This window comes from Lissotriton helveticus, chromosome 2_1 (assembly GCF_964261635.1).
Source record: "Lissotriton helveticus chromosome 2_1, aLisHel1.1, whole genome shotgun sequence".
Classification (NCBI taxonomy): domain Eukaryota; kingdom Metazoa; phylum Chordata; class Amphibia; order Caudata; family Salamandridae; genus Lissotriton; species Lissotriton helveticus.
In genome coordinates, this window is record NC_136059.1 from 1,334,045,626 (window position 1) to 1,334,066,986 (window position 21,361).

The 21,361-nt window shown below is 49.6% G+C and overlaps 1 protein-coding gene across 4 annotated transcripts in view; it reads right to left on the bottom strand.

Annotated features, from left to right (window-relative positions):
- Window positions 1-21,361, bottom strand: part of UBA6 (ubiquitin like modifier activating enzyme 6) — a 1,111,768-nt gene that overhangs the window by 581,808 nt on the left and 508,599 nt on the right. For all 4 annotated transcript variants that reach the window (XM_078676253.1, XM_078676254.1, XM_078676252.1 and 1 more), the window contains exon 18: window positions 8,168-8,245. In XM_078676253.1, coding sequence (XP_078532379.1) covers window positions 8,168-8,245 — 78 coding nt within the window. The remainder of the gene's footprint in view (window positions 1-8,167; window positions 8,246-21,361) is intronic.

Here is a 21,361-nt window from a genome sequence, read left to right on the forward strand (position 1 = left end):
AGTTGATAGAGGGAACGAGTTTGGCACTCAGGACTTTCAGAATGGGATCTGCGGTGGGACTGTTTAGCAGCTGATTTAGGTGCTTTAAACTGTAAATGATGCCGGCCCCCTTAATTCTTAGATGTTTTAAGTGGGTTGTTGGTGTTGCCCAGTCTGATAGCCTGACACCAAGGTAGTTGTAGCTTGTGCGTGTTTTAATTTGCTGATTGCCAAGGCCCCATTGGGCAGTTTTCTTTCAAAGGTACTTCCCAAAAATAACTATCTAGGTCTTTTCCTGGTTCACTGTAAGGTTTTCATTGTAACTGTGGAGTGCAGTGTAATAAGAGCTTTCTGTAGGCCGGTCCGCGTGTAGTCCATAATTGCGATGTCATTAGCATACTGAAGGATTGAAAGCCGCACTTTCCCCAACTCTGAGGTTAATAGGCATGCACCATACAGGGCTTTGCCCAGGTCTGCTGTGTGGGGATTGAATAATAGTGGGGCAAGGACACAGCCTTGTTTCAGACTGTTGTTAGTTAGCACCTTTTCTGTTGCGGTGGATTGGCTGTTCTTTATGCAGACCCAGGTTCCCTGGTGTAGTACTATTATTGCTTTTAGTAGCTGGCAGGGAATTCCCCAGGAGTCTAATTTTTCCCACACTTTCACTCGGTCCACACGGTCAAATGCTGCACTGTAATCAACAAAGCAGCAGAAGAGGGGCAGTTGCGTCAGCTGTGTAGCTTGATGTGCCAGGTAACCCAATGCTAGGATGTTATCCATGGTGGCACTTTTCATCCTGAAGCCTGATTGAAAGAGAGGAAGGCTATTGTTGTCATTTACCCAAGCTTCTAAATCTTTCAGTAGTATTCCTGCATATGCTTTGGCTTCTAGATCCAATAAAGCAATGAGGCGACGGTTACCTGGTTTTGTGCAGCCCCCTTTTATATCAATAGGAAAGAGGATGGAGCCTTTCCAAGAAGTTGGAATTATTGAGATGGCATAGGCATACTTGAAGAGTGGTGTGAGCTAACGTGACCAGTATTCTTGTGAAGCTTTGAACACTGATGCCGAAACCCCATTGTCTGCCCTCATTTTTTAAATTAGATCTGTTACCTTGGCCTCAGTGAAGTTGGGTGTTTCTAGTGGCCTGACATGTTACTAAAGAAAGTTGATGTAAGTTATTGTATGGTGTGGTCTGATGGTTAAGGTATAGCTGTTTTGTGTAGTTGACCAATTCGACAGCTGCCATCCCATTTTTTTTTGACTGACCGGTGTTGCCTTGGTGATTAATGTGTTTCCAGAGTTGTATGTGTCCCTTTTCTTTGAGAAGGGTGAAGATTTTCATCCATTCCGCCTCAGTCTTCTTTGTCTTTATCTGCCAGACTTTCTTTCTATGCTCCGCTTGGAGGGCTGTGATTATGTGAGATTGCTGGTTTTTGCTCCCTTTTCTCTTGCCTCCAGGCATTTTGAAAGGTTTCATTTGGTAGAGTGCAATTCCCTCGAGTGGATGTATGGGTTAGGTGAATGGCCATGTGTGATCTGAGTCCGGGTGATTTCCGATCTCAAGCCAAGGGTTTGTTTTAGATCCACTTAGAGTGCTTCCCAGTGTCCAGGAGAGGACTGTTCCTTTTTCGGTTGGATTCGGCTCTTTGGATGTAATCCACTCCACAAATTTTAGGCCAAGCTTTGCAGACCATTTTATTCTGCTCAATACTTTGCGGCGCTCTTCTTCAGTTGGAGCCCTTATTGTTTGCAGTTGTGGGGCATATGTCCCTTCTAATTGGAGGTTTGCCCTCAGCGGTAGATGGTCACTCTCATCCCTGTTGTCCACTTTGAAATGATTGAGGTATGATACCAGGTGGTCTGGAATTAAGATGTAATTGATTGTGAACTTACCCCGAAAAGAGGGGAGTGGGAGCCAAAGGGGGTCTTTGGCTGCTTTGATGGCGTGCACGGAGACCAGGCTGTGGCTTTCAAAGAGAAGCTACAGGAGGATAGTCTCAGTAGGGAGCGAGGGGTTCCCCAGCTCCCGAGTGTTTAGGGCGCCAGCAATGACTGGAAAATGTGAAGAATAGTTGGTTAGTAAATAGTCTATTTTTGATACCAATGTTTTTAGTGCTTGGTTTTTTTTATGGCTGGCAGGATTAAAATAACAGTTGATTAACAAAAGTCGAATTGAGTTGTTATTGCTTTTTAGCCCGCTGATAAGTGCTGCTTGCAGGTCTGTGGTGTTTGTAGTAATTGGAATGGACTCTATTCTGCGAGTTTGGTTTATGTACATCGAAAGGCCACCAGATGCTTGCCGAAGGATTTGGCGTTTTATGGCTGCAGTGTGAAGTTCATAGAAGCCTGGGGGAATTTGAGATTTGGTGGGCCAGGTCTCTTGTAGACAAAGAATGACGTTTTTTAAAGATAATTGAGTGCTGAGTTGGTACTAAGAAGTTTTTTGAGGCCGGCTATATTCCAGGACATGATTGCTAATTGAGAGTTGGTTCTAAAGGATCTGGATGAAATCCAGTTGCAGTCCGCCTTTTTGAAATTAATGTTGTAGTCGTAGGAGCAGGCCTTCTGGACAGGTCTGGAATCGCTGTCCAGGGTTTGCATCGGCTCACTGGGCGAAACTGTCCTTTGATCAAGTGTACTGGTTATCCTGAGTGCATTGTTGGACGGTTGCTTAGCTGTCAAATTATTCCCAGAGTGGCTTCCGGCTGGTCCTCTTAGAACTGAGTAGACTGCATTCGCTGGCAGAGGATCTTTTAGCACGTGAGGATATTTCTCTGGTGCAGGAAGTGCAGTGTCTATGCCCCAATCCGCCATGCAAGATATCTCTTCTGGTGTCAGCCCCTAAAAGGTGTTGCGGCTCAGGCCAATCGAAGTTGATTCCATGTGGGTGTCACTGGGTAGGCTCAAAAAACTTGACCCATGCTAGGTCCTCTGATTGTGTTGGGGTCAGTGTGGGGATGTGCTTAAATAGGCGTTGTTTGTTGCCCCTATTTAAAATCTCATAATGTCCCTCAATACAATATCTGGGGATAAAAATTACCTCATGGGTAGGTATGCTGACTTGGAACATTTTGGAAGTGGCTCTGGGTCTAGTCTGAGCAGAACTTAAGTTAGGACTCAGGTCGGCGTCATGGTGCTACTAGGCGGCTGGAGAGCAGTAGATGATAGACCCTGGGTGGTGCTTGGCCTGCTGGTTGGGCCTTGATCCCTGGGCAGGGGTGATTGATCCGTGCTTTATCATCATTAACTTGTGATTTATGGTTCTGGGTCAATTGTAGAAAAGTGGCACTTTTAAGAGCTTTGGCCTTTTTTTGCTGTTTCTTTAGTTTTTTCTTGGCCTTCCTCGAGAGGGGCTCTTCTTGCTTGATCTGATTAAGGGTGTTGACCGTGGTGTCCTCGTTTAGATGTGAAGTGCAGGGGCTAGGTCTTTGTTTCGGTGAACTAGTAGAAGGGTTAGTGACCAGGGAGGGAACATGGGTTCCGGACTTCGTTGTGGCGCTCCGAGAGTGGATTATTGTAAGATTGGTTTGGGAGCCAGCTTGCGGGGTTATTGAGTTGTGTCTGCCATTAGTCAGAGTGTTAATAGTGCTCCACATTTGTCCCTTGAGTAAGGCTACCATATCTGTTAATATTTCAGGGAGACTTTCCCATTTATCTACAAGTGCAGTGCATGAACAAGTACAGGTCCAGGAATTTTTCATTATACTTAAATTGTTCTCAATCAGGTCCACCTTGGTGCTCATATCCACTAGGCGTTGTGCGATTGTTGTTAAAAGATCAATTTGCAGTTCCAATTTGGTTGATTGCCAAAGTAGTGCCCTTGCAGAATTTATTTCACTGATTGAGGTTGGTCCCGGGTCATTGAAAGAGTTAATGTTTTCGGAACTTTGTGGACTTTGACTGAGCAAGGGAGAGGATCTGTTAGCGCCCTCGGGAACAGGTTCGGGACATTGGGGTTTCTTTTTGGTCATCCCTAGATTGGGGAGTCTTGAGTGGTTAACGGCTAGAGGAGCAGCTGCAGGCGTTTCCCTTACTCCTTGGGATTACTCTGTACTGGTGCGGGGTCTTAAACTCTGTACTGGCCACCGGGTACCAATGTGTCTGCAGGGTGGCAAAGGGAGGATCTGAAGTTAGCAGCTTTAGCTCGACGGCTTAGGGGATCATCCTTGTTTTTCTGTTGTGGAGTGGCCTTGGGACCTTGGTTTCCACTGGCCACGTCTCCAGTATGCTTGTCTTCAGGCTACCTCCGTAGTTTGTATCTTGTCGCTGAAGGCCCACTTAACTTTCTGGAATCCTCCTCCAGTCACCGGCCGCCTGGGGGGTTTTTCAGGCCTTGGGGGCACTCTTGCCCCTACTCGGCAGACCGCACTTGACACTGACCGGGCTTCTCCCGCAGAGGGGAACACCCTCAGGGGGGAGCTCTGGGCTTGTTTTAACTGCTTGATAGGCTTGTAGGAAAGCTGGTAACAGTGATGGGGAGGCCTGAGGAGGGAGGGAGGGAGGGGATCTTCTGGCAGTATGACGGGTTCAGGGGTGGAGACAGGCTTCTGCGGGGCTCCCTTCGTCCAGGGCCAGCTGAGTGCAGCGGAAAGGAAAGGGACTGATGAGGCGGAGGCGCAGAGGTATACACTCCACTTCTCCCCTCTGCGCACCTCTGCGCTATTCGCTGACAAGTCTTGCCGAACACTCCCGCTGTGGGTCGATGTGGGAGTTTGTGGTCCTTGGTCACCTGGTCCCTTATACAGCGATGCTACGAGTGCGGCTGCAGCTCTGGCTCCAACGGCACTTCAAATTTGGAGCGGTTCAGGTCTCCAATACACTAATACAGCAGTATTGGAAGCAACTGGAGTCGCGACTTACAGGGGTGGTGGATATACTCACACAGCTTACACCTCAGCTGGTGGGCATCTTGGGGGAGCAGACCTTGGAGACGTATCCTCGGCTCTTCTGCAATGTGGCCCTGGTGGTATTTTGCTGTTCACCCTATGTGGGAAGGGTATGCCCAGACGTGGGTCCCGTGCTCACTAAGCCACTGGAGTCAAGCTATCCTGGCTGAAGACGGCTGATAGCCAGAAACCAGTCCTAGGATGCTTGATTACGGTCCAGGGAAGACATGACTTGGCAGTTCGGTCTGGACTGTTCCCATGAGGCACAGGGTCAAGACTGATTTGCATATGGCCATGTCTGAACTGGGGTGGCTTGGTGAGCAAAATAACAATGGATTAAACCCAGATCTGTGATTGGGTTGAATGTTTTGCCATTGTGCAACATTACGTCCATCATCTTGTGTGTTTTCCTGTTCACCCTATGTGGGAAGGGTATGCCCAGACTTTGGTTATACCACTGGATGCAGAGGACGTTGTGTATGTGAGCATGGTGGCAAAGAGGTAGAGTTGGTGGCAGAAGTGGGGAGGAGGATGAGGTAGAGGTGGACATAATGGAGAGAACTTGTGCTCTTGTCCCTGTGTTTGCTCAGTACAGGCTTGGACGGGGCCACCGAAAAAGGTTTTCCTCCAAGGGTGAGGCTTCTTTTGTGAGGCAGTATCTCTTATGGCTTCAGCAGAGTTGACCTTGTCAAGATCTTCCTGAGGACTGGGTGGATAAAGAGAAGCTTTTGCCTTTCATTGTGCTCTTCCTGAAGAAGCAGCAAAATGTGAAACTCCAATTCCTTGGATCTGACTGTTGACCAAGATTTTAGCTTTGACTGCATCTTCACTGCCACCCTTGGGGTGCCTTCGGCAGCAGCTTTGGATGTGAGAGAGGATGCTCAGTGCCCTTGGATCTGGTATGGCAAGTCAGTGGGTGAGAATCTTTGGGTAAAGCCTTTGTCGGCTTCGAAGCCATCTCTCAGTGTCAGCCAGAGCCCGAAGGCAGCTGGGGCCCTGAAGATGGTAGTGTTTTATGTCCGTCCTCTAGTGGTTCAATGCCTGACTTCCACGGGAGCAGTGCTATATCTTGGCGTGGGACTTTTAATGTGACACTGGCTTGGCCGCGTAGATGTTGGAGCAGGGCGGCGTATGAAAATGATATTTCATGGCAAGCATGAACTTTGTGGTTATGGGCAAAGGTGTGGCAGACACACTAAGCTTGCAATTACGCAGCAATGGTTGCAGTTATAGGACAGCTGATTTTTAGTCTTTTAAAATAAGATAACCATACAAATTTATCCAAGAGCTTTGAACAGCTCAACTTTGAAACCAGTGGCATTTTAGTTACTGTGCCAAGCAGGAAAGCATTATCTTCTTACCCTCTCCACCTGTAATTCACACCATAGTTACCTTTTGGAAACATCCGGGTGCTTTCACACCCTGCACATATATACAGGAGGATCAAGATGGAATTGAACTAAAATCATGCATTCCGGTGTATCAGTACTTTTGTACTCCTATGCCATTTGTGAGAAGCTGTTTATGTCCTGATCCCTTATCTAGCCCCTCAAATCCTGAGAAAAGTAGATCGGAGTACCTGAAGATGGTAAACACTTCTCAGTTAGTACTGTTTGAATTGTTTAGGTTAGCAGGCAAGGTTTCTTGAAGTAGAGCAACGCTCTCGCAACCACAAGGCAGTGTGAACAACATATAAAAGTAGTAACAATAAGGTGGAAAACAACAGCAGATCTTATGTTCTCAAATTTCCAAAGATGTTTATTGGATCCACATTCAGCCGACACGTGTTTCGTCGTGTTCAAAAGTGGAGTCAACATGACTCTTCAGGGCTGGTAAAAGACCCAAGCATCTAAGGGTCGATGCAAAACGTAGGTATAGTTGAGCGTTGAATCCTGTATGACAATTGATGGGTAATCAAAGTTTGAAAGATCCAAAGAACTTTGGTTCCGAGTTAGGAATACGACTAGTTTTCCGAAGGCGCTCACTGAGGCGCATTAGTACAAGGATAAAAGAGACTAGTCGGACCATCCTTGGAACACGGCGACCGGGAACACACAGGGGAGGGATTCCAAAATACAGTGCACCATTACATAAAGAAAACGATACTTAGAACTTCAGCCCTTAACTCTCATTGGATCCTCTCCCGGTAAATTCGGACACCAACACGTGTCTAGTCTCTTTTATCCTTGTACTAATGCGCCTCAGTGAGCGCCTTCGGAAAACTAGTCGTATTCCTAACTCGGAACCAAAGTTCTTTGGATCTTTCAAACTTTGATTACCCATCAATTGTCATACAGGATTCAACGCTCAACTATACCTACGTTTTGCATCAACCCTTAGATGCTTGGGTCTTTTACCAGCCCTGAAGAGTCGTGTTGACTCCACTTTTGAACACGACGAAACACGTGTCGGCTGAATGTGGATCCAATAAACATCTTTGGAAATTTGAGAACATAAGATCTGCTGTTGTTTTCCACCTTATTGTTACTACTTTTATATGTTGTTCACACTGCCTTGTGGTTGCGAGAGCGTTGCTCTTTTTCATTATCGAAGGTCTTTTAGATTTTCTCAGAACGGTTAGGGTTATTCCGTTCGCTCTTCATGCACCACGCCACAGACATTATTTTCCTACGAAACGTAACGTTTACTATAGGTAGAGCGCCTTCCATCTGTACTTAACATAACCCTCTTAGCTGTCTCCTCTGAAGGTTTCTTGAAGTGCTCAGAAAGACCTTCAGGAACATCTCAATAAGACTGTACTGAAGACAACTCTTCAGATTGTGCTGGAGATATACAATTGTCAAGGGGGACACCACTGTGGAGTTTTTCAGACCACTGACACAGGTCTGGCATGATATCTACATTTGCCTTTTCTCAAAAACCCTGGAAAGCGCCCTTAATCCCCTTCATAATACTGATCCCAGTGAGTATCTGTAGGAATAGATAAAAGAAACATAAGGTGTTGGAGGTACCAGTCATACTCCATATACTGTTTCTCCTGGCATTGTATCTTGAATATGACCTAGTAAATGCAAAGGGCATCCGAAATTTCTGTGCACCAATTGGGTGGCTGGGGACAATTCACACATACGGGATTTCTTCTGGAAGCGCCAAAACCAATTTCCTCTACCCCAACAATTTGTTTAAGCCAACAATGCAAATTTGTAGTCTGCCTATCTCCAGCTATTGAGATCATGCAGCTGATAACAGAGGGTTGTGAATGTAATGTACCCAAGAGACTCATATATTTCAAGGGGTCCTCCCAAAGTTATCTCATAAGCCTATCACATTTATTATACCTGTATATGATGTGGTCGAAAGAGAAACTGCCTGTTCAAATTAGATTTTTCAATCAAGTCGGGATCTGTTATTGTGACCTGAAAGTAGAAAAAACAATGTGTAATAAAACATACCCACTTTTACTTACATGTATTATTTTCAATCACACACACAAAATACAACAAGCATTTGCAATGCAATAGGTCTTGCAGCATTAAAGTTTGAGTTATTGGCATTGTAAATGACAATGCTTTGCATGAATTTGTTTTTATTTGCAATTGGTATATAAACATTGTTTGTGAATGGCAGCGGGAGGCAGAGACAACTGCACACGAGAGAGGCTGACAGGGTCAACACGAAGGAGGGGGCAGATTGGTGCACACAGAGGGACGGAGACAGGGGGGTGTAGAGGAGGACACAGGAGGGCATAGGGAGGCACAGAAGTCACACGGCGGAGGGAGAGAGGAACGCACACAAGCAAGGCTGAGTGGTGCAACACGAGGGATGGGCCAGATTGGGACAGACAGAGGGACTTAGACGGGGGGGATAGGTGCACACAGGAGGATACAGGAGAGTCCAGGAGGAGTGCATAGGGAGGCACCGAGGTCACACAGAAGAATGCACAGAGGAGAGGCTGAGAGGTGTCACACAGGCACGGGGAGCAGATTGGCACACACAGAGGGGAGGAGAGAGAGAGAGATTGAGCACATGGGGACAACCCAAGACAGGGGACGGCCCGCCGCGGGAGGGGAACCTGGGTGCCCCCAATCCAACCAACGAGGACCAGAGAGGCAAGGCGGCAGTGGAACTCCCCTGCTCCCTGGGGGAGTGACTGCTCCCGCTGGAACATATTTTGGGGGTAGTGACGCAGCACTGCGGAGGGCTAGGGGCCCACCTTTGAATGGGCGGGGAAGAAACCGGCACGCCAGATTCCTATGGCAGCACTGCTCCACCAGCCAAATAAGTGAGGTTGCCCCTGGTGAATACTCTTCCAGTCGGCGTTCCTTTAAGACCACTGGGAATCACTGCGGGCACGTAGTGTGCCATATCGGCATTTAGCACTTGTTTCCCCTGGGCGCCCCAGTGCGCAGTAGGCCATGCGGCAGAAGGGGAGTGGGCACCATCAATGCTGTGGGGTGGCCTGCAGCTACAACAGTCAGACGGTGGCCAGTAGCTGGTCTAGTGTGCCCCAGATCCACTCAGCAGAGCCCGGGGAAGCAAAGAAGCCTCAGAACCCCTGAGGTAACACAGTGATTGTGCCCGCTGGGATGTCTCGGGGTGTAGCAGCACGGCATTGTGGAGGCCTGGGGTCATACCCTAATTTAATAGAGCAGAACCAGAACACTCACTTGGGGCAGCTGCGGGACTCTTGCGACAGCGCTGCACCGTCAGCCAAGTAAGGACATCTGCCCTAATACGCAGCTACCTTTTTTAGCCAGCACTCCCCTTGTAGGAAACAGTGAATTGCTGAGGACACTGAGCGGACTGTAGCAGCATATCTGACTTTGTGTTCAACTTGATGCCCCATCGTGCTGGGAGCCGCGCAGCAGGAGCAGAAAGAGTGTACACACTGTAGCGGGCGGCCAGCGCTCTTTACAACCAATCTCTTAAGTGCTCCGACAGTGATATCCCCAGCATAACGAGCCGAGACATGTGGAGAGGCCCGCTGCTAACCCGCCTCCCTCCCCCGGTGCTTGTACTGTAAGGGCTGTTTGAAGGTGGTCCCAAACCGCATCCAGGGGGGCCATTTCCTAACTTGCTCCAGGGCCCAGGACACACTGGCTACGCTGCTGACAATGCATGCATGCAGTGAACCTTACACAGACAGTGTGATGCTGGTTGAACCAATAGTGGGTAGCACTCCTTTCATGTCATGTCACCTCCAAGCGCCTTATGGATAAGGCAGTGGAAAGGAGGGCACAGGGGGAGAACGCGAGGAAGCAACACAGTGAACTAAATGATTGAACTAAATGATGTAGCAGGGAGGGATTGGTAGTAGGTTGCTGACCAAAGGGGTCTGGTTGATAGGACGAAGAAGAAACAAGCCACAAATAAGACAAGTCCCAAAACGCAAAAGGGGAAAAAATACTTGTTAAACTTGGTAGCACTTTCTGGGCATTGGCTGCACCTCATTAGTACCAGCTTTACGCCCAAATATAGTACTAATCAAAATAGTGGTACATGCTCGTCTTTCTGAAGTGGAACGTATAAATCGAGTTTAGAAGTGAGTAGCATATTGGCGCCCTGTTTATTTCAGTGTAGTTTTGGTGAACCGCAGGCTAGAACTAGTCTGACTGAGCACTGCAACTAATCTCCCTGTGCCTACGATTGTAAATATGTAGCCTGTGATGCACCTGTATAATTCAAAAGAAGTAAATCTCCACTTAATGCGTGTGATTTTGCATGATCTCGCAACATTCACTAAAGTGCAGAGCTTGGCTCTGCGCAGGTAGGTTTGTGCTGAGTGGTTGACCTCGGAGCTTGGGAACTGGGTCTCGAGTCTCCTGTGATTCTGGGCAAATCACTTAATACCCCCGCCCCCTCCCGTGCCTAACAAAATCCATGTGTCCCGTCTGTAACGGAACTGCTGCTCATGTACGCGCTATATGAAACTAAAAACAAGGAAGAAGAAATAGGACCCAGAAGGATACAGAGAAAGAGACAGTCCCAGCACTTAATTTATCTGAAATCAAGCATTGGGAAACTGAAGTCCCGGCACCTGTTTCATCTTAAATTAAGCATTGGGACCGTAAAACTAACAAACGCTATAAAAGCGGCTGACATATCAGCAACAATAATGTCTCACAATGTACACGGAAACTCCCGTCTGAGTAAATGCTTGTAAAACAAGCTGCCTTGCCCTCGGTGCGATTGAACAATGTGTTATGAGCAGAGCTGCCCACTGTGTTTTAGGATTATTTCTCATGAGAGGCAGCATGCTAGCAGAAAATAGGGAAGCGTAGGGGGGAAAAAGGTTTTCCACAAAAGGATCCGCAAGGAGAAATTTCTAAGGAAGAATGAAATATTGCAGTGGCGGTCTATTCTTTTGTTATTTTAAAATTAAAATCTCATATTGACCGGGTGGCAGGGGCATAGTTTGTCATTCGGTTGTGCTTTCCTGCACCTGAACCAAGCCGTAGTGCGACCAGTGGCCCCTATGGCTGTAGCCAATCTTCCTTAAAGCGTAGCCTGAAAGAATGAGTGCCGGACGGAACAGCTTTATGTGGGGGTGGTATGTGCCAAAGAGCGCCTCTCTGCGCTGCTGTTAATGCAGTTTGTACAGACCTCCTGCTGGTGTGTACTGCTTCTCATGCTCTCTCCCCACTCTTCTCTTCCAGTCTCTGCTGCTTCTGGCTTACCTCATCAGGAACGGCTCCGAGCGTGTGGTGTGAGCGAAACCGAAACCTTCCGTGGGGCGGGACTTCCGGCTTCTGAAGCCCGCGCACGCGCCCACTGAGAGAAGCAGTGCTGGTGACGCGGGGCTCCCATGCCTGAGGGAGAGCCCCGCGGTGGCGGCTGAAGTCCGGAGTGGCGGTAAGTGGGCCGGGGGGGGGGGGAGCGCTCGGTGCACTTGTGTGTGTGTGTGTGCGCTTGCGTGTGTGTATGCGACGGTGGGGGTGGGTTCTCTGTATGTGTGGGTGGGCGGTGACCTGCCCTCAGGACACCCCCGCGCCACCAGCTGTAGCGTGTGCGTTCCCCCCGCTGCTGATCTCAGCCTCGCTGAGCCCGCCCGGACAACCCCGCCCTCCGCCGTCATAACGTGATAGTAATTGACTCTGTCTGTTTTTTGCTCGTTCTGTGCATCTTTCTGTACTGTCCCCCATATCATTGTTAGAGTGCCTGTTCCCATATTGTCTCCCACACTGTTGCTCTTTGCCGTTTCCCTCTCTCCCCCTGTGCCCCCCGCCCCGCTCCCCGCCGCCTGCGTGCGGCCACGCCCCCTTTTCCTTCTGTACCCTCCCCGCGCCCGCCTACCAGCTGCTCCTCCCTCCCACTTCGCCATAAATGGTGACCGTGCGTACGCGCAGCGGGCGCCGAAGGCGCGCCAAAGGTAAGCCCGTCTGCGCCCGTCCGCGCCTGGACCGCGCCCAGGGCCAGGACCCCTGGCCCCCACCGATGGAAGACGACCCGACTGACCTACGACGCCACCGAACTCTTCGCACTCAACAACGGCGGGATCCCTGGCTGCTACCAAGCCGCCCGAGGCGCACCCACGGACCCTTCAGCTGCCACTCCTGCAAGTTCTCCTGCTTCCGGACCGGCACCGCACCCGCACCCACCAAGCCGAGAACCAACAGCAACCACCTGAAGTGCATCCTGATCAACACCCGCTCCGTCCACAGACACGCCGTCGAGCTTTGGAACCTCCTCGACACAACATCACCAGACGTCGCCTTCATCACGGAAACCTGGATGAACGCCTCCTCAGCGCCCGACATCGCCATCGCCATCCCAGACGGTTACAAGATCATCCGAAGGGACCGCGGCAACCAGACCGGAGGAGGCATCGCCATCATTCACAGGAACACCATCCGCATCACGAGCAACTCCGACGACACCCTCACAGCCGCCGAACACCTGCACTTCCAGATCCACACCGACCCCAAGACCACCCTCAGAGGCACCCTCATCTACAGACCCCCGGGACCACGCACACAATTCAGCGAAGACATCGCCGACTTCATCAGCCCGCACGCTCTCCCCTCCGCTGACTACATCCTCCTCGGGGACCTCAACTTCCACCAGGAGAACAACAACGACCGCAACACCACCACCCTGCTGGACAACCTCGCCACCCTCGGTCTCAAGCAGCTGGTGACCACCCCCACCCACTACGCCGGACACACCCTCGACCCCATTCTTCTCCTCCAGCAAAGACGTCTCCTTCAGCCACGCCACCGGACTCCACTGGACGGACCACAGCTGCGTCCACTTCAGCTACAAAAAGAACACGATACACCACCACCAGCAACAGGTTGCACGCAGAAGTTGGAACAAGGTCACAGCCGACCAGCCTCGCCGCCTCCCTGAGCCAGGACCCCCCCGCAAGCTCAGCGAACCCCAGCCAGGCCGCCAACAACCTCGAAGTGGATCCGCAACTGCGCAGACGACCTCGCCCCACTGAGGACCCCGCCCAGCAGACCCGGCAGCAAGAAAGCACCATGGTTCACCGACGAACTCAAGAGCTCCAAGAGAAACTGCCGAGCCCGAGAGAGAGCCTGGCGCAGAGACCCAACACCAGACAACATGACCACCCTCAAGCTCGCCACTCGAAAACACCACCAACTTATCCACACCACCAAGAAAACCGCATTCAAGGAACGACTGGACAACAACGCCCACAACAGCAAGGAACTCTTCAACATCGTCAAAGAGCTCTCCAACCCCAGCGCCGGAAACAACGACATCACCCCATCACAAGACCTCTGCAACTCCCTCGCCTCCTACTTCCACAACAAGATCGCGGACATACACAACAGCTTCAGCACAGAGCCGACGCACCCCACGACAGCACCTGCACCCCCCACCACCACCCTCCGCGCCTGGACCCCGATCAACACCGAGGAAACCCTACGCACGATGAACATCCACTCCGGATCTCCAACCGACCCCTGCCCTCACCACGTCTTCAACAAGGCCGACTCCGTCATCGCACCCCACCTGCGAGACGTCATAAACACCTCCTTCGACACAGCGACCTTCCCGGAGAGCTGGAAGCATGCCGAACTCAGCGCTCTACTGAAAAAACCATCAGCGGACCCCACCGAACTCAAAAACTACCGCCCCATCTCGCACCTCCCGCTTCCAGCCAAAGTCATCGAGAAGACCGTCAACAAGCAGCTGGCCGCCTTCCTCGAGACGAATGGATCCCTCGACCACTCGCAGTCCGGCTTCCGGGCCAATCACAGCACCGAGACCGCCCTCATCGCAGCCACCGACGACATCCGAGCCCTGCTCGACAACGGGGAAACAGCGGCCCTAATCCTCCTGGACCTTTCCGCGGCTTTCAACACCGTCTGCCACCGCAACCTAGAGCAGCGCCTCAGCAACGTCGGAATCGAAGAGAAGGCACTAGACTGGATCATCTCCTTCCTCGTCGGAAGGACTCAGAGAGTCCGCCTCCCCCCCTTCAGATCAGAAGCCACCAATGTCATCTGCGGCGTTCCTCAAGGCTCCTCGCTCAGCCCCCTCGCGGACATCGCACGCCAGCACAACCTCAACATCATCTCTTACGCCGACGACACCCAGCTGATCCTCTCCCTCACCAACGACCCCGCCACCGCCAGAGCAAGCCTACACGAAGGGATGAAAGACGTAGCCGAGTGGATGAAGACCAGCCGCCTGAAACTGAACTCAGACAAGACGGAAGTCCTCATCCTGGGATCTTCGCCCTCCGCCTGGGACGACTCCTGGTGGCCCCCCGCCCTGGGCAGCGCACCCAAACCAACAGACCACGCACGCAACCTGGGCTTCATCTTGGACTCCTCCCTCTCCATGACCAGACAAGCCAACACCGTCTCCTCGTCATGCTTCAACATCCTGCGCATGCTACGTAAGATCTTCCGGTGGATCCCCACCGAGACCAGGAAGATGGTCACCCAGGCCCTCGTCACCAGCCGACTGGACTACGGCAACTCCCTCTACGCCGGAACCACTGCCAGACTCCAGAAGAGACTTCAGGGAATCCAGAACGCCTCTGCAAGACTCATCCGGGACATCCCCCGACACAGCCACATCACTAGACACCTGAGAGACCTGCACTGGCTCCCGGTCAACAAGAGAATCACGTTCCGACTCCTCACCCACGCACACAAAGCCCTACACAACCAAGGACCAAGATACCTCAACAGCCGCCTCAACTTCTACACTCCGACACGCCAGCTTCGATCTACCAACCACGCCCTCGCCGCCGTCCCCCGCATCCGAACAGCCACCACAGGAGGAAGATCCTTCTCCTACCTCGCCGCCAAGACGTGGAACTCCCTCCCGACCCACCTCCGCCTGACTCAAGACCACCTCGCCTTCAGGAAGCAGCTCAAGACCTGGCTGTTCGAGCAGTAGCGGAACCCCCCCCCCCCCCCAAGCGCCTTGAGACCCTCCGGGTGAGTAGCGCGCTATATAAATGCTATGATTCATTGATTGATGGGCGCTCGTGTGTGTGTGTGTCTCTGTGTATGTGCATGCGTGTGTGGTGTTGGAGCTTCCCGGGAGACAGCAGCTGAGCGCGTTCGCGAGCGCGTGGTCCGCTCAAATCGCCTCCTTGAAGAGGCAATGCGCGCGGCCAGGTGCTGTCTCCTGGGAAGCAGACCCAGCGACAATAGATCTCTGGCGGACACAGCGTTTACGCGCTGTTAAACGCCACAAGACCTAAAAAATGTAAGAGTAGCTAGATTTACCTTTTAGTTTTCAATTAAAGTGGTTTTCAGATAGGCTGCAAAGTGGCAGGTGTTTGAGATACAGTCACACACAAGATTAAATCAAACAACAATGTTTCTCAGAATTTCACTCATTCTTCCCTCCTTCCTTCTTTCATAGAGAAGGGCTGGGAGGAAAGGGCTCATCCCCCAGATGCTGAAGGGTGGGGGTCCCCATAGCAGACGGGGGTGCGCATCCATATGGGTTACCCTGGGTTCCATGAACCAGAGGTCTGGTTGAGGACAGGTGACAGTCAAATGTAGATTTATCACATCCTCAGACATGCGGAGCTCAGTATTGTTTGATAGTTACATAGTTTGGGAGGGAGGGGAGTTTTTTTTGTGGGAGTTTTATATAGCGCGAACTAGAACCGAACCGAATCAGTTATCAGAGCGCTTTACATAGCACAAGTTACGTTACATGAGGACACACTTTCATTTTTTAGGCACGGGGAGATTAAGTGATTTGCCCAGAATCACAGGAGGTTTTTGGCGTCATTACCGAGACTCGAACCCAGATCCCCAGGTCCGAGGTCGAGCGCCTTAGCCGTTAGGCTAACCCCTCTTATACTCTATACTTATATACTATACTTATGCTACTTACAGTGATGCTTCACTGTGGTGATCCTAGAGACAGTTTTGCAGTGTACAATGAGAACTTGTAGAGATATGCAACCTACACCTTCTGAAGTTTATACAAGGACACGCACAATACGCAAAATCTTTGGTTGGGCTTGGGTGGGGCGCTATAGGTCATTATCATTATATAAGACAATAGCTGCTTGTCAACCTTAATAAATAAATGTATAAAAAGAGACCTTTAACAGTGCCCACGGCGAGTCCTTGATGGGCTAAAGACAGCACAAAATACTACACCTGACAACTTTGCTGGTAATGGATCTGTATGGAGTGATGTACACCAAGCCGAAAAACGATACCAGCGTCCAACTAAAATAGGTGGCCTAGATAGACGCCTGTCCGCTAGAATGTCATACACTACTTCAGGAGGAAGAACAAAGGTAGCCAACTGTCATCACTCAATCTCCAAACATAGAAGTGTAGACTGCTCAGGTTGGATCGAGGACCCTGCCCTGATGCTTGGACAGGAGATTCTCCAAAGGTAGCAGCATGTTTGGAGGACATATGCTTATTGTGGGAAATCATCCTTCTTTGGGTGGTCACTACAGAGTTTTTGCTTTTGCTGAATCCTATATTTGGGCTGGTTCCCCTTTAGATCTCTGTGCACTTTAGCCTTGTTAACCAGTTGTAAAGTGCCTTGCTCCCCCTTTAAAAGTGTTTGAATTTGCATATTCTTTATTGGTATATAACTTACTTATAAGTCCCTAGTATATGGTACAAAATGTACCTAGGGCCTGCAAGCTCAATGCCACTAATGGACTAAAGCACCTATTGAGCCATCCACTACAGTGACAGCATAAAACATGGCTTCATGCCTACCATTGTAGCCTAACTGTGGCAGTTTAAACACTGAAATTCGACCTGTCAAAATTAACCATTTGACAGGTAACAAAACTCCCTTTTTTCAAGTGTAAATAAGTCACCCCTATGTATCCCATGTCACCTAGAAAGCAGTGTGCAAGGTATTTAAAAGTAGGACATGTAGAAATTTAATGTTAACATATCTTTACCGTTACTAGCACCCAAAAGGTATTTTTCACAGTGGCAGACCTGACTGTCCTATATAGAAAACAAGAATAAAGATTAAAATTCAAATATCAGGTGAGGTAGGAACGCTTTCAATGCAAGGTGAACAGCTTGAAATTCAAGGTAGTTGATGTGAAGACGGAAGCCCTTTTAACAGGTTTTGTGTGTTCGAACACAGCAGAAAGCGATGAGTGTGGCTGTCTATGAACACTAGATCTTTTAACTGACCCTGTGACTGAGACCACTGGTGTGCTAGACATTCCTGCAGTGGTCGCATATGCAATTGTGCATGTGGTACTATGGTGATGCATGAGGCCATCATGCTGAGCAGACGCATAACTGTTATTACTGTAAACGGTTGATTGGTTTGAAAGTGCGGTAACAGGGTCTGGAAATGTTGAATCCTTGCTAATTTGGGATAGGCTAATCCCTTCTGCGTGTTGCAAATAGCCCCCAGGTACGGCTGAACCTCTAACAGTTGAAGAGGGTATTTTTATACATTGATGGTAAACCCTAGTTGATGGAGAAGGCCTATGGTGACTTGAGCGTGTTGGGGGCACAGACGAAGGGAACTGGCTTTGATAAGCCAGTTGTCCATATATGGGAAGACAAATATGTTTTGTCTGCGTAGAAGTGCTGCTACCACTGCTAAGCATTTGGTGAACAGCCAGGGTGCAGTAGTCACCCCGAATGGGAGAACTTTTAACTGGTAATGTTTGCCAGCTATGACAAACCTGAGGTATATGCGGTGAGCTGGATGGATTAGGATGTGAAAGTAGGAGCCCTTCAAGTCTAGTGCTGACATAAAGTTGCCTTGCTGGAAAAGTGGGATCACGTGTTGGAGGGCAACCTTATGAAAATGTTGTGACAGGATGTAATGATTTAAGGGCCTCAGATCTAAGATGAGCCGTGATAACCATCCTTTTTGGGGATGAGAAAGTACAGGGAATATACCCCTGATGTTGAAGAGGGACGGGTTGTATATCTCCTCTGAGCAAGAGAGCTTGAACTTCCTGTTTGAGCAGTGCTTGATGTTCCAGAGAGAGTTTGTAAGTGTGAGGTGGAATGTTTGGAGGTGTGGTGATGAGCTCCACACAATAACCATGTTGGATAATGTCCAACACCCACTGATCTGATGTAATGGATCAGCAGGTGGGGAGAAACTTCTGTAATCTACCCCAACAGGTGTTAAACTATTGTGGGGAAAGTGAAGAGAGTCACTGTTTTGTGGTGGATGCGGCACCAAACGAGGAAGCACATCTGCCACAACCTGTGGAGTTATTTACCCCTATAGGTGCTCCTGTAATAGCCTCATGAAGGAGAGTTGTGATTTTGTGGGCGATATGATGAAGAAGAGGCATCGGAAGATGCTGCTTTTGAGCCTGCCCTATATGAGGAGCAGCGAAAGGAGCCACGGGGAGTGGGTGTTTGGAGTGCACCATTGACATAGCAACCTCTGTGTCCTTCTTCATCTTCTCTAACAATTGGTCAACTTGTGTTAAAATTGTTTGCTGGACTTTTGGCTTAAAGCCAGATATACGCAGCCAAGCATGTCTGAGTACCAACACGCTGGTATTAATACCGCTGACAGCTGTATCCACGGAGTCCAAGCACACCTAATGGAGTTTTGGGAAATGAGTTTGCAATCCGCTACGAGTTAATGCCCTCTTCTCCTATGTGCTTCTAGGAGATACTGGAGGAGTTCCTCCATTTCATCTCAGTGGGCACGATCATACCTGGCTAATAGGCCTTGGGTATTTGCAATTTGCCAATGACTGCACCGCAGCTTGTTTTCCTGAAGTATCAATTAGCTTATACTCTATCAGGAGGTGGAGCGCCAGCTGTGGTTTGTCAATTAGCCCTCTTACCGGAATTGGAAACAACTAACGAATCAGGGGGAAGTTCCCCTCAGATGTAAATAAGGTCTGAAGGTACAGCTTTGTATTTTTTCTCGACCATGGGATTGATAATGGGTCTTTAGAGATGTCATTGGTGTGACGCATCATGCCTTTTAACTTAGGGAGGTAGTGGGTAGCCCTATGTGCACTGGATATGGATTCAAAGAGGAAATCCTCCTCGATAGGCTCTTTAGGAAGCAGGACCTGGTGGTACTCTGCAGATCTGCTGTTAAAATCCTGATATGGAGTGGTGTCATCAGGTATCAGGAGGCAATGGTTTGGCAGGGTACAGGTCTGGGTCTATGTCCCCCTGGGGCTTAATGCCATAATTTGACCAGGAATCTGCTCTCTCATGACAGTATGTGGGGACCCATGTGGAGTGATATCAAGGGAATCACCCTGAGAATGAGGTGGAGAGGGCGAAGGAGGCGGAATGAAGATTGGAGGCAGAGAAGCAGATGTAGGAGTGTGCAAGATGCTGATAGCCTTGTCTGTCTTTCATCTTTTAACTGGTGCCGTCAAGTCCATTGCTTCTCCTAAGTTAAGTTGGTGCTTTGATGGAGGGAGCACCTACCACACATTCTTGGTTAAGATGCAGCCCATGTATGGCTGTATATGTATTAGTTTCTGGCCTGCATCTAGCAGTTTCTTCATTTTATGGAGGATTGGTTCCACTGGAGCACTGGGGTTGGATTTCAATGCTGATCCCAAAATTTTCGGTGCCGAAATGGTCTATAGTTTCAGAGCCAAAGATGGATAGGGTCGGCTCAGTGTGGAAGCTGATGACTTTGGCTGTGCTTTCGGTGCAGACCCAGAGGGCAGGGCATCCAGAGCAGATGTTCGGTGCCGACCATGGACGTCTGGCAGTGGTGGCCCAGGAGCCTTACATTCCGTCGGAACCAAATGTTTTTCCAGTGGCAGGACGGGCAAGTCAGTACTCATTGTATGCTGACCCGGTGGAGGGTCCTGCATCGGAAGGTCAATCTCTAAGCAAGAGTCTTCGATGTGAAAAGTCTCTTCCTCTGGCGCAGAGGACTTGTGGAGTTCCTCCTCCTCTTCCACATCCTGGTGTCTGAAGATGTCGGATGTGTCGTTAACCTCTCTCTGCTGCATCTACCTGCTACTAGCCCTTCGGTCTCGTAAGGTTTTCTTCGACTGAAACGATTGGCAGCCCTCGCAGTCTTTTTCCCTGTGATCGGGAGACAAGCACAGGCTGCAGACCTGGCGAAGGTCAGCCCGCAGGTACTTGGGGTGCCACCTCGGGCAGAAATGAAATGGGACCCGTTCCCTCAGCAGGCCTTTTTAAGGCGAAGCTGAAGAGATAGAAAGATAGGCCCAGAAGGGCGAGGCCCAAAGGCCACTGTTTGAGTGTGTCAATGAGACGGGCAATATTTTTCCAGATTTCGAAGCCGAAATATGGGAACACATTCAATAACAATACCGAGGGCAAGGGCGACAATCTAAAAATGAAATCGATACCCATGCACACTATCAGAGAGAAGAAGTCACTTTACCACGTGACTCGAAAGACTTCTTCAAAGAAAAACAACTTGTACACATCCGGACACAACACTAGATGGAAAGACTATGAAAAGCATGTATAACTACAGCCACACATGCCTCAAATATAGAGGTTCTGTAGGGGCTTGAGAAGCCTGAAGCACCCCTGTCAGAATATTAGTCTTCACCTCCATAGGTAGAGGCTGCCCACTGCTTAATGGCAGTGAAGGAGCCGGACCAGCAGTTGACACATGGCCATTACCTGGAGAAGTATTCAAGCCAAAGGCATCTTGGAGTTCTTCATACCAGTTTTCCTCCTCATATTGGGGGACATTATGATCCCCTTCATCAAATTGTCATTGTCCGAGTCAGTACCAAAAAGACTGGGCAAAGATTGGACCTTACCATGTGGTACGGGCTAAGTGTAAGAATCAGAACAATTGCTTATTGGCTGCGCTCCAGAGGGATCCAGAACTGAAGTTGGTGTTGAACCCGATGCGGGGTCAAGGTGCACAGATGGTGCTGAGGGTAGACCAGCCAGTGGAAGCCTGACTAGAGACACATGAGGATCCTTGGGGCCCGAAGGCACCCCAAAGAGAACAGGTTAAGTGCTAAAGAAATCCAACTTAGCAACTGAAAAGGAGCGTAAATTACAAGGTGATTTTTTTAAATCCATTTCTCAACAAAATCCAAACATTATAATGTCCAAAACAAATCCAATATCAAACGTTCGATG